Source organism: Diospyros lotus, chromosome 11 (assembly GCF_014633365.1).
Source record: "Diospyros lotus cultivar Yz01 chromosome 11, ASM1463336v1, whole genome shotgun sequence".
In the NCBI taxonomy this organism is placed as follows: Eukaryota; Viridiplantae; Streptophyta; class Magnoliopsida; order Ericales; family Ebenaceae; genus Diospyros; species Diospyros lotus.
Genome location: NC_068348.1, coordinates 21,711,282 through 21,725,349, shown reverse-complemented (window position 1 = coordinate 21,725,349; position 14,068 = coordinate 21,711,282). Strand labels below are relative to the sequence as shown.

At 40.5% G+C, this 14,068-nt stretch overlaps 1 protein-coding gene across 1 annotated transcript; it reads left to right on the top strand.

Moving 5' to 3' along the window:
- Nucleotides 1-9,168: 9,168 nt before the first annotated feature.
- Nucleotides 9,169-13,232, top strand: LOC127813769 (cytokinin dehydrogenase 7). The gene is made up of 4 exons (XM_052354908.1): nt 9,169-10,084; nt 10,354-10,632; nt 11,217-11,479; nt 12,691-13,232. The coding sequence occupies exons 1-4, from the start codon at nt 9,386-9,388 to the stop codon at nt 13,007-13,009; spliced, it is 1,560 nt and encodes a 519-aa protein (XP_052210868.1). The 5' UTR covers nt 9,169-9,385; the 3' UTR covers nt 13,010-13,232.
- The last annotated feature ends 836 nt before the right edge of the window (nt 13,233-14,068 follow it).

Sequence of the window (14,068 nt, the reverse complement as noted above, 5' to 3'; positions counted from 1 at the left end):
AATTACACTCTTGCCTTTATTTTTTGCTTCTATTTATTTACCTTTGATTGTCTTTATTTACTAATATTTGTCTTTATTTACCATTTTTAAGTAACATTTTTAGTGATTTTAAGGCACTTGTATTAGATTTTTAAACCGCGGTAAACCGCATCAAACCAGATCGCAAATGCGGTGTGGTTTGGCCGCACCCAAACCAGACCGCGGTTTGATTTGGTCGGAAAACTGCACTAACGGTTTGGCTTGCTGAAAATGGTTCAGACCGGCCAAACCGCACCGCGAACACCCCTAGAAAAAACTCTTTAGCAGTCACAATAAAGGCGTTCAAGGCTCAGATCTAGGAAACATAATCACCACTAAGGCAACACCAAGAATATAACCACCAAGCCTCAACAAAGCCCAACCCCAAAATGCCCAAACGCCCCTCTTTCTTTCTCTCTCTCGGTTGAATCTAATCTCTCTTGCCAAGAACTGAACTGCTCTACATGAAGTAGAGTCCATAAAGGAAACAACAAGTATCACAAAGATAATGGGTCGAAGGACACAAACAGAGAAGGCTTCTACTGGAGTAGAAAGAGAGAAAAGTTATAAATGCCTCATCAACCCGATGGGTCTTAGCTTCTCTATTAAATACTCATAGAACTAATACATCAAAAAGACAAAAATGCCATTGTTTGTTCAGCAGCAGAAATAAGAAAGAAAGTAAAAACAAAATTACAACAAAACTAACTTACTAAAGTACTCTAATACTCCCCTTCAAGATGGACTATAAACATTGATAATAGCCATCTTGGAAAGCAAAGTAAACAACTGAGCAACAACTAAAGGCTTTGTAAACACATCGGCCAATTGATGCTGAGTACGAATGAGGAGAAGTTTGAACAAGCCAGGAGTCAGCTTGTCTTGAACAAAATGACAATCGATCTCGATGTGTTTGGTGCGTTCATGAAAAACCAGGTTGGATGCAATGTGGATAGCAGCCTGATTGTCACAAAATAGTAAAGTAGGAGTTGTATGACAAATCTAAAAATAAAAAAGAAGCTGAGTGAGCCAAAATATTTCACTAACAGTAGAGGCAAGTGCCCAATATTCTGCTTCAGCAGATGATCTAGAAACTGTACTCTACTTTTTAACCTTCCATGAGACTAAAGAATCACCAATAAAAACACAAAAACCTGTAATGGAATGCTTAGAATTCGGACAAGACCCTCAATTTCCATCAGAAAATGCCCGAATTTACAAAGAAGAAGCTGCAAAAAATAATAATCCTTGTCCAGGAGTACCCGTTAGGTATTGTAATAGATGATGGGAAGCATCAAGATGACGTTTTCTAGGTTGAGACACATATTGACTAAGTTTATGAACAACAAATTAATGTAATATCAGGGTGAGAAATAGTCAAATAAAGCAACCGACCAATAAGGCATCTATAAACCGAAGGATCCTCAAGTAAATCACCATCAGAATTACTCAGTTTAATGTTTGTCACCATAGGTAAAGTAGCAGGTTTACTTGAGAGAAAATCAGTGTTCTCAAGCAATTGCAAAGTGTAATGTCGCTGGGAGAAGGAAATACCTTTTGTAAGCACCCCCGCTCGGATATCCCAACCACTCGGTCTATCCGAACGAGTGCGCTCACAGAAGGGAAGAGGAATAGACAAAAGACAAAAATGCCTTGGCATGCATAAATAAGAAATTTAACAGCGGAAGCAAAACGGTAAACATGCATGCCCACAAGCACCCCGCTGATACAGCGGTCATGGAGTATATAAAAATACATTCAGACCCTGTGCCAACAATAGAAGGTACAAATGATAACCTGGCACAGTCAAAAATAAAAGACAACGACTCTAGCAAAACATCAGAGATGACGGGGGCAGCTAACTGTACACCTTACCAACACGACTGGTTGCTAGGTGGCGCGATCCTCGCCCTCGGCCTTCGCTTTACCCTTACCTGGAATGATGGAAAGCAAGGTGAGTCGCAAGACTCAGCAAGTTTATATGAAAAGGAAGGCTATAACATGAATCAAAGAAGAGATCACCCCAAATACAAACCCACATGTACACACAAGCCATGTGACGCAACCAAACAATAGCGCCGCGTAATAAAAGCACATACTGGTCCTTGGGGCCCACATAAGACACCTGGCACCCAAGTCCTATACCAACCTGCCGCTGCCCTGAAAGGCAACAATATCCTCAACAAACCTGTGCGCACTGTCCCGGGGCGGTACTCCCGTCACCCGTATCCACGTCGGTACTCCCGACAACCGAGTCATAGGCTCCCTCGGAACGGTACTCCCGTCCGAGAACTAAATACTATCAGTAGCCATGCAATGCACATAAAATGCAATGGCGTAGTGAGCATCAACGTGATACAAGGCGTTCATACATCCAGGCATCAGCCCATGCTCCGCCTATATAGTAAGCCACACGCAATGCATATGCCCGTGCTGGATGTATCCTAGTCAAGCTAAAATGCCCGTGACCAAGCATAACCAAACCATGTTAATCCCAACATGCAGCCCGTACCCATGTGCACATCAAAACATGCAACGAGAATAAAATGTAAGCAGGTATGCTATAATCACATAACGGCTAAGCTAGTCAGCAGTGCCTGTCACCGGTCAACGGTCAGTGGGTAGGAGAGACTCACCGGCGGCCTAAGGTAGTCCGTACGACAGTCACTCCGTCACCGAACCGCCGATCCTAGCCCCCACTGCACAACCGCTCTAGCCAGAAAATAACCAAAATCCAATTATAATTCCCGAACCACTAAGAACCTAGCCCCGGGTGAGTACGACATCATTCCCAACACGCAGGGGGGTGGTACAAACCCCCGTAGGCAACCAACGAATAAAACCCACGAGATCCATTTAATAAATTAAATCTTAAACTAACCGTTTAAAACTTCATAATTAATTAATAGCCGAAACAAACGAAAGGAGGCCCAATAAATCGCCAACGAAAGAAACGACGAGATAGGTAAGAAGAACTTGCCTTATCAGAGATATCCTTAGGCTCGTTGGGTCCAAAAGCAGTAAAAATTATACAAACTGCAATATCCCAATTATTTGTCAAAATTAATAAAATTAGACGCAAAACGAAATTCTGACCGTACAGAATATTAATTACTAGCTGCTCTACATACCTGGATAATTAAATCTGGAGTTAAACGCAATTTAATCCAAATTTTTCAGCCCCAAAATCTCACAAATTTCTCCCGTGCGCGCGCTGGTTTTTCTCTGAAATTGCTACTGTTTCTATGCTCAAAATCACGCCCGAAATCGGGCTTAAATGCGGCCAAAAATAAGCGGAGGAGACGCGGCCACGTGGCAGCGCGCGGGCCAGCCACTGGGAGGCCACCGCCTCACCGAAACGACGTCATTTCGACGTCTAGAGGCTGAATTAAATCAGCCAAAAATCCCCCCCCTCGCGTGCCTGCCCGCGGATTCGAAGCCGTGTCCACCGCCTGGCCGCCTCGCGCGCGACTGCTCGCGCTCGCATGCATCTTCAACCTATATATGCATTATGTTATATTTATTGTGATTTTTAGGCCTTTCTGCAATACACGCCAGCACCTGAAACTTTTCATTAATTGCACTAACGCCCACTTAATTAATTACATTAACTCCCGAAATTTTTGAAAATCCCATTATTGAATTTCTTTTAATTTTCCTCTAATTTCAGAAATTCCTAATACAAATTAATTAATTATTTCCTTAAAATCACATAAGTAAATTTTATTAAATCACAACAAATTATTTTAATATTTCTTTTAATTTAAATTACCCCAAAATTAAATTAAATTGGCATTTACAGGGCGTTACACCTTTAGTAGATTGAGCAATTTCGAGGCCAAGAAAATACCTCAAGCGTCTAAGATCTTTAAGTTTGAGCTGCCCATGAAGAAAAGTCTTAAGAGAATCTATAGTTGCAAGATCACAACTCGTAATAATGATATCATCAACATGGGCAAGGAGTGCTACAAAGGATGCACCAGATCCCTTAGTAAACAGTGAATAATCGGATTTTGATTGATGGAAACCATGAGATATGAAGGCAGTGGAAAATTTTGAAAACCATTGCCAAGAAGCATGTTTGAGCCCGTATATGGATTTATGAAGTTTAAACACCAAACGTTCCCCCTGTTTTGGAGCAGGAACTTGAGGCTTATACCCTAGAGAGAGGTTCATATAAACTTCTTCAAAAAGGTCACCATTAAGAAATGCATTGTTGACATTTAATTGAACAAGAGACCATTTATTGATAGCAACTAAAACAAGAAGGACTTTAACAGTTACTAATTTTGCAACATGAGATAATGTATCAAAGAAGTCCAATCCCTCTTACTGGGTATATCTCTTAGCAACTAAACGAGCTTTATGCCTTTCAATTGTACCATCAAATTTATATTTTATCTTGTAAACCCACTTATAGCCGATTGTATGCTTATCATGAGGCAATGGAACAACAAACCAGGTATTAGTCATATGCATGGCATCCAATTTAGCCTTCATAACATTTCTCCAATGAGCATATGGCATTGCTTGATGATAAAATTAAGGCCTAAAATTAAAAGAAACATTGAGAAGAAAGAATCTATGAAGGGTAGTTAAAGATGAATAGAAAAGATAATGGTGTATAGGATATGAAGATTTAGAATCAAGAACAGGGGTGTTGGTCAACAAATTGCGATGATATTCTTGCTACTAAGGAGGCCTACTTATTCGAGAAGATCTACGAACTGGAACATCATGAAGAAAAGAAGAGCTGGAAAATTTAGGTTCTAGCAAAGTTGAAGGATTGTCATTATTTGAAACATGTTTGAATGAAGAAGGAGAATCAAGAGTTGAGTGAGACAAAACTAAATTAGGAAATGGATCTATGATCTCATTATTTGAGCTGACTGGATGAAAATGAAATATGGTTTCATGAAAAACCACATCACAGGATACAAAAACATTTTTGGTAGTAATGTTATAAAGTTTGTAGCCCTTCATACCAGAAGGATAACTAAGAAACATGCTAGTTGCACAAGGATGGAATTTTGTTCTATGGGCAACCCATGTAGAAGCAAAACAGAGGCTACCAAAGGTGCAAAAGAAAGAATAGTCAACAAGTTTCTTGTATAAAAGTTGATAAGAAGACTGATTTTTCAAAATAGAAGTAGGAATCCTATTGATTAGGAAAGTGACAGTTAAGATGCAGTCACCCCAAAATGAAATAGAGACTCTAGACTAAAATAACAATGCTTTAGCGACACTAAGAAGATGTTGATGCTTACGTTCCACTACAAAATTTTGTTCAAGCTGTTCAACACAGGAAAATTGGTGTATTACCCCATTTTTAGCAAAATAATCATGAAAATTGAGCTCAGGAGCATTATTAGATCTAAATTTCTTTATCCTTGTGTTAAACTGAGTCTCTACCATAGAGAAGTATTTTGGAATAACAACCATAGCATCAGACTTTTGTCTCATCAAGAAAACCCAAGTGTACCGTGTACAGTCATCCACTATGGTGAGAAAATATCTATAACCAACATATGTTGGAATAGAATATGGTCCCCAAGTATCACAATGAATGAGATTAAACGCATGCGGAGATAGATGGTTATTAGACACAAAAGATAATCTCCTCTGTTTAGCTAATGGCCATATTAAACAAGAAACATCCCCATTATTTTCATAGCTCAAAAAATCTTTCATCGTTTCAAGCTTAGGAAAAGAAATATGTCCAAGCCTATTATGCTAAGTGTGTTTGCTTACAACATGTGCCATATAAGTAGAAACATCATCAAAACAACATGTTCTACCTACTGGCTGAGAATTAAAATCAACAGTATCAAAGACATATAAACCTCCATGAAGACCACCCCTGCCAATCACCTTCGAATGTTTGACATCCTGAAGAATACATATATGAGAAGAGAAACTAAGACTCATACATTTGTCCTTTGTCAATGCACTTACAGAAAACAAATTAAATTGGAATTGAGGCACGAAAAAGACATCATTAAGCACTATAGATTGTCCAAATTGAACATTTCCAACATATAATACATAAATTCAAGAGTGGTATGGCAGGGTAATGTATGTGTTTTGAATTGGCCTTAAGGAAAATAAAAGATGACTTATCAAAGTAGATATGACTATTGGCCCCGGAATCCACTATCCAATACTTAGGATTATTGAGAACTGGGTTTACAGAAATAGAGAGACAGGTACTTGATGCTTGATATATCTTGGGAAGCATTAGGTTCTGCTTGTGCCTTAGCCATATTCAAATGAGGAGTTAATAGTTCAACAATTGTTGAAATTGTGTAGGGCTCAATGTCTACATAGGGTCTCTTATAACCTGAGGACTATTAGACAAACCTTAATGATGAGTATCACATACTTGTCCAACAATAGGATTCGCTTAATTAGAATTCACTTGGTTTAGGTTCTTTTGCTTAGACTTATATCCAGGGGGATAACCATGTAATTTGTAGCACTTGTTAATGGTATGATCATGAAGGCCATAGTGGGTACATAATGGTCTGTCTTTCTTCCCAAATCGACCTTGAATTTTTTTACGCACTTCATGATTTACATTGAATGAAATAGAATCATTCCCAGTATTGTGATTAACTACATTCCTCTGTTTCTCTTCTTGATTGATGGGGGAAAAGACCTTATTAATTCAGAATAATACTATTGTTCTGAATCCATGCATTAAGTAGGATAGGATCATCACTTGATGGTCTTGAAATAGTGCCATTAACAAAACCAACTTTATTCTTTGCCGTTAGGGCAAAGTGCATCGCCTAACTCCACTACACATAGTTCCCCTCGTCAGTGGTTGAGACGCCATAAGAAGGTCGGGACCATCTGAATGGTGAATGTAGTACGGGTTGGATCCATTGTTTATGACAAGAATGTTCATAGACGAGGAGGAAAAATATGGATATGTCGCCATTGAATATGACGGAATAACATTTCTGAAGAGACTAACAGATTTGGAGAGGATCGTCAAGAAAAGGAATTGAACAGATTTGAAGAAAATACCAAATCTGGAGAAATCTAAAAGATCTAAAGAAAATAATAGATCTGGAAATAAGTTTGTCAGAATATAGAAAAACCGACGATGGATCTTTGAACAAAAGAGATCCTGAAACGACAAGAAAGATCATGTGCACGAAATTCGAACAAATGGATTGCGCAAGACTCACGCATAGAAGAATCAGTGTCGTGAGTTGAAGAAATCAAAAGAAAACAAGTCAATTAGATAAAGTAGAGAAGGAAAACTCACTCGTGGCGATGGATTGATGACGAGGCAAGGATTTTTGCTTACTCGTGACAATGAATCGACGACGAGGCTAAGGTTTCTTTCTCTGATACCATATTGGAGTAGAAAGAGAGAAAAGTTGTAAATGCCTCATCAAATTGATGGGTCTCAGCTTCTCTATTAAATATTCCTAGAACTAATACATTAAAAAGAAAAAAATGCCATTGTTTGTTCAGTAGCAGAAATAACAAAGAAAGTAAAAATAAAATTACAACAAAACTAACTTACTACACAAGTAAAGTACTCTCATAGCTTCTTTGCGTCAATTGGATTGGCCAAGACCGAATATATAGAGGAGACCAAGAACCACACAAAGTGTCAAAGGAGATATCGCATGAAACAGTAAAGAGGAAGGTCGACCGACAGTAAGGAAGAGGCGTCGTCGATCGACCGATAGCAAAATAGGCATTGGGAAGGGAAATTGGCACCGACTAGAGAGAGGAAAAGATAAAATGTATGAGTCTCCAAGGAACAACATATACATATATATATATGTGTGTGTGTGTGTGTGTGTGTGGAGAGCTAGGGCAAAATAAAGTGGGTTAGGCTTCTCATTTCTTAAACAAATAGGCTTAGGCCCATTTTTTCTTCAAATAAATGATTGATGGACTTATGGCCTAATTTTTATATTGGGCTGCCAATAAGTGGTGATATGGATTATACTTCAATTACGAGCCGATGCCAATAAAGATTAGATCTATCTAAACAATTGTCACCATTTTAAACCTTATTTAAAAACATAACCTAACATCTTTTTATCTCTTGAATAGAGAAACGACATATATCCTCTTAAATTCGTGCTTTACATATTTTAAATTATCGGTTGAACGTCCTATTATTCAACACTTTGAAGAGCTTCGGGATGTTCTAGAGACCAAAGAACCTATTGGGCGCCTAAGAGAGTTTCATTCATCAATGGATAGAGAACTAGTTGGGGATGAGTCAAACGAAAGAACTAGGATTAGTTATTCATGCTGAACAAATGTGATGTCTGAGGTAACACCCACCCGAAGGCCCCATTCTTGCCACATGGCAGCTTCGTCACCCTCGACCACACGAAATAATAATTAAGAAAACAATAAGTCTTGTCACACATTGAATTATAACTCCATAATTATTCCTATCAATAGCTATATATATATATATATTTTTTACATCTAAATAAAGAGATTTTTTTTATATAATTGATAGAGTAAATATATGTATTTAGAAATTTAGAAATTCTTTCAAATAAGTGTGTGTGTTTTGTCAGAATAGGAGTGTGTTAAATATATAAAATATTATATATATAATGAATGTCTAAACTTATTTATTTTTCTATTTTAAATTTTAACAAAATTGTAACTATACAAAAAAATCACTAATAATAAATAGAATCTATCTCTAGTCATAATTTAGTAGTTATATTATATACGTATCTTCAAATTTAATATATACCCATATTTATAGTGTTTGTAGTCATATTCGACTTCTCATACTATTAATAGCATGGGGTCAAGATACCTTTTGTTTAATATAGCTATCTTATTTTTAAATAATATTGTGACGTAATTTATTATTATCTTGAAATATCTGAATTAATTTATTATTGTAATGATGTGGCAAACACAGGTGTAAGAATTGTAGTTTTGTATAATTTAGAAATTTATCATTTGGTTTCTATTTAAAAATTTGAAAGTGTAAGATGTAATTTTATAATTATAATTTATTTTTAAAAATAATAATAATGAGAAGGAAAGGAAGGGTGAGAAGCCACGTGAGAGGCACGTGTCCCAAATGGCGTTGCAGTAGTGTACATATATGTGATATGTGGAAGTGGCAGACAGGGGATGTCGCCAACGTCAAGAGGATATTGAGGGCTTTGGCGACGTCAAAATTTATCAACATTAATTTTTTTTAAAAAAAAATCCCATTTTTCTCGCTTCCCATTAATCGCCAATTCCTCTGCTATTTAAGCCTCCATCTTCGGCGGTTTCATGAGAGGCCCCAAGACGAAGAATTTAGACAAAAGATTGTAGAGAGAGTGAGAGTGCGTGGGGTCTCTGGTCGCCGGAGATGATGATTGCCTGTCTTGAGCGTTTCGTTCACGAAAACGACGCCGGAAAGGCGCCGGAGGACGACGACGACTCCACCGCCCTCTGCAGCGGTCTGGAGCTCCAGGGAGTGAGCATGGATTATGGCTCTTCCGTGGCGAGTAAAGATTTTGGCGGGCTTCGGGCAGTCAAGCCGTTGGCTTTCGTCCGGCCGGCGGGGGCGGAGGACGTGGCCAAAGTGGTGAAGGCGGCGGCGAGGACGTCTAATCTGACGGTGGCTGCGAGAGGAAACGGCCACTCGATCAACGGCCAGGCAATGGCCGAGGGCGGCCTCGTCGTGGATATGACATCGCTGGAGGACGCAATCCAGGTCGTCCGATTCGACGGCGCCTACTACGCGGACGTCTCCGGCGGGGCGCTTTGGGCGGACGTCTTGAGACGCTGCATCGCCGACCACGGCATGGCGCCGAGGTCGTGGACGGACTATCTCGGTTTGACGGTCGGCGGTACGCTGTCGAATGCCGGCGTTAGCGGACAGGCGTTCCGTTACGGCCCGCAGACGTCGAACGTGTCAGAGCTGGAGGTCGTCACCGGGAACGGCGACACCGTCGTCTGCTCGGAGAGTCACAACTCGGATATTTTCTTCGCCGTTCTGGGCGGTCTTGGGCAATTCGGCATCATCACCAGAGCTAAGGTTTTGCTCCAGACCGCGCCGGACATGGTTGGTAACCTCTCAATTTCTCCATTTCCACTCTTCTTACGGCCACAAAAAGCTTAAAGCGAGTGCAAAAGGTGGTTCACTTAATAAGACTTAACTTTGATTGACATGGAACTTATCCCTAGTATGAAAATTCGGCTGAAATTTGGTTTGTTGAATTGTTTTTGAGCACGGTTCGGTTTGGTTCTCTTCCACGATACGTAATTCGGGTGGGTGATATTAATATCCATCTTTATTTTATCGGTTACTTATTTTGGTGGGTGATTAATTAGGTGAGATGGATAAGGCTGGTGTACGTCGAGTTCGACGAGTTCGCTCGGGACGCCGAGTTCCTCGTGACCCGCTCGGACGGCGAGTCGTTCGACTACGTCGAAGGCTTCGCATTCGTGAACAGCGACGACCCGGTAAACGGCTGGCCGTCTGTGCCCCTTGACCCGAACCAGGCCTTCGACCCGACCCGCCTCCCTTCCACCGGCAGCCCCGTCCTCTACTGTCTCGAAGTCGCCTTGAATTACTACGGACACGCGGACGGTCCCTCCGGCGTTGACCAGGTAAAACCCTGTCAAATCTCTCCGAATTTTTTTTATAATTATTTTAAATTATGATGGAAAATTGTATATGGAAATCACATTTTTGCTTGAAATGGAATGGGAAGGGGAAGGGTGATTTAGATTTAGTATTGACCTCGGCGGTCGCTAAATGGGAGTAGGGGGAAGTGGGTCCCACACCGGGAAGAAGTCAAAGTAGAATCAGACCTACTTATACGTGTCGCAACCACAGGGCAGGAAGACGAAGCCCATGCACCCCGAGTCTCTGCCTCGGCGGAAACCCGGGTGCGGGTAATGTATGTATCTCCCGTTGGATTTCATTTACTGACACGCCAACGTAATGAAACGGTCACGGAGAGAGTTGAGTTACGGAGAGGGGGTTAAAATAGTAAGGAAAATGTCGCATCAGCAAGTTGTCGGGTTGCCGATCATTGAGATTTCGGGGTGACGTTTACGGGTCCCCACTCCGCCACAAGCGGCCGCGAATCCATCATTTTCCGGAATCTGCAAAGCGTTTGTCCGGTAGCTCCGGCTACCAGAAGACGTAAATGCCCTCTGACTTGGCGTGTTTTTACCCCCGGGCGCAGGTGGTGGAGGGGATGCTTGAACGGCTGAGATTCTGCAAGGATCTGAGGTTCCACGTGGACCTCAGCTACGAGGAGTTTCTCTTGCGTGTGAAGCAGGCGGAGGAGCACGCCAGGATGAGCGGAATCTGGGACGCCCCCCACCCGTGGCTCAACATCTTCGTGTCCAGCCGATGCATCGCTGATTTCGATCGTGTGGTCTTCAAGAACATCCTCAAGAAGGGCGTTGGCGGGCCCATGCTGGTCTACCCTATGCTGCGTAGCAAGTATGTATCTTCTTTCTCTTTAAGAAATCAAATTATTATTATTATTTTTTTTTTAGTTTTTAAAACTTGAACCTGTTTATTGAATTGAAATCATTTGGAATTAAAACCACTTATTAATTCGGGCAGAAACTAAAATCGCGGTTTTTCTCATTAATTAAAGGGGGAAATTTTATTTTCGGAATAAGTTTGTTGGCGTTTTAATTTTAATTTTAATTTTTTTATAAAATATACTTAAAATTCTGTAAAAGCTCTATTTTTTAAACGAGGGGGAGGAGGAGGAAGGAATGTTTGCTGCTGCATCCTGCCTGAGCGCCACGTGGAAGGTTGACATATCTGGGCGTGACTTGGAACTTGCTGACAAGTCGAGGCCTGGACTCCACGTGGATGATTGGTGGTGCCGAATATGAAAACGACCCGACCACCTGACCCATACCATTCTGAAACCGTCGGAAACATCTTTAAATCGGGTGGTTAAGATGTTCGACTCAGTCCATACGCATATATATGTATATATATTATTATTATTTATAAAATATATTGAATTTTCACTTTGAAGCAAAAAGAAATGGGGCCTACCGAATTGGGAAACACAGGAGTTCAGTTTGCCTTCCCTCCTGTGAGTTTGGCCATCATCGAGTACCAAACTCAAGGTACAGCAATAAATGCATTGGGCGATTGTACCCTCTCCTTCGCTGCCTCACTGCATGCTGGGGTTGGGTGTGTACGTGAAATTCGGTCATACTCTAGCTGTACTTTGCACTTCTCCTTCCCGCCCGCCTCGAATTTCAAATATTTTAAAAATATTATATTATTTTTATTATTATGACTTTTTCTGAAAATATCAAAACGACCCCTTTGTCCTTTGCTCGTTAGTGCAGGGTTCTTTTGAGGAAAAACTGAAGGGTAAAAAGGTCATTTCGAAATTCTATCTTTTCATCGAAAGTGAAACTTTGATTCACGTTACTTTTTCGTCAAAAATGAAAAAAATAAAAAAAAAAAATTCAACTTATTTACGTGGGTCCGTTTGATATTGCCACTTAAGAGAGACAGCAAACTTTCAAAAAGTCAAAAATACCCCTGTGGTTATTTTTATTATTCAATATAAACACCACCTTCTTCTGTTTGATTTTCTTTAAATAAAATTTTTAAATGCTAAATTGGATCAAAATATATTATTAATTGTAGTTGTTTTATTTTGGGAAATATTAAAGGTGGGACGAGCGGACCTCGGTCGTGCTGCCGGACGGCGAGATCTTCTACATCGTGGCGTTGCTCCGCTTCAGTCCGCCGTATCCGAAGGGGCCGCCGGCGGAGGAGCTGGTGGAGCAGAACCGCCAAATAATCCGGTGTTGCGTGGAGAACCGCTTCGATTTCAAGCTCTACCTCCCTCACTACAGCTCCCAGGAGGAGTGGAAGCAGCATTTCGGGAATCAATGGATGAGATTCGTGGACCGGAAAGCCAGGTTAGATCCGATGGCGATCCTCGCCCCCGGCCAGAAGATATTCTCGAGGAACGATGGTCAACCCTAGCAAGCGAGCCCCCATTGCGGATGATGATTTAAATATCTCTGGTTCAATTGTTCCATCTCCTTTTCTTTTTTAATTAATTTCCATTATTATTATTTCGATCGGCATTGTTTGCTGTTGATTTGCGTCAGTTGGGTGGGGTCCATGGCGGTCGATTTGTTCAGAAACGAATTAATTCAACCAATGTAAATGAATATGTCGATAAATTAAATTTTGATGATCTTTCTATCTTGCTTTCCGAAAACGTCGTTTTCAGAAACAAATGATTTGGCTCTAACCAGACAGACGTCGATTCGTGTCTCTTTCCTCTCTCAATTTGGCCCAACGGGTTGATGATCCATCCATCTGTCAAATCATCAAGTCAGTCTCTTTCTGTCTGCCAAACAAAATTGGTTCTCTTCAGATTCTTTCTTTTTTTTTTCTTGGTGTTCAGTACAGAAATTGAAATCCAATTTTATGTGGATTTTTTTTAATGTTGTTGTTGCTTCCAGTTTCCAGTAGAGTGGATGTGAAAAGGCAATGAAAGAGGAGAAGTACTAGGGTTTATAGGTATCACATTTCTGTTTTGATGCAAAGAGGGGCAGAAGAGAGGGAAGAAGGGGAACCCAAACTAGGAAAAAGCCATAGCTTTTAATTAATTTGGCCATGCGAGAGAGATTGAGATTTTGCGCAAATCAACAAGTCTCTCTCTCTCTCTTTCTCTCTCTGCTTTGTTCCCTCCTCCTCCTCGTCGCCTAGCCTCGCCTGCCTCTCTTCTCATCTCATGCAAATCAAATCTGATCGCCCCCTTTACGTATCTGTGCTTTTCTCTTTTCTCTTCTTTTTCTTTCCCGCTTTAATTAGTTTATCATAATAATATTTATGTTTCCTTTCTTTCTCGTGAAAAGGAGAGAAAATTGGTATATCATATTCATATGGAGCCGAGGGAAAGAGAGAGAGAGGAAGGGAAAGATGAGGAATGATAAGATCATGATTTCTTTTCTTGTAAGCCCCAATGAAAGTGTCTTCGGCTTCCACCCTTTTGATTCCATGCACGTAACAACCCAACCCAACCCAACCCCT

Coding starts and splice junctions, on each gene's coding strand:
- LOC127813769 (XM_052354908.1), top strand. CDS start 9,386: ATGATGATTGCCTGTCTTGAGCGTTTCGTTCACGAAAACGACGCCGGA. Junction 10,633..11,216: donor GTCCCTCCGGCGTTGACCAG/GTAAAACCCTGT, acceptor CCCCGGGCGCAG/GTGGTGGAGGGGATGCTTGA. Junction 11,480..12,690: donor TACCCTATGCTGCGTAGCAA/GTATGTATCTTC, acceptor GAAATATTAAAG/GTGGGACGAGCGGACCTCGG.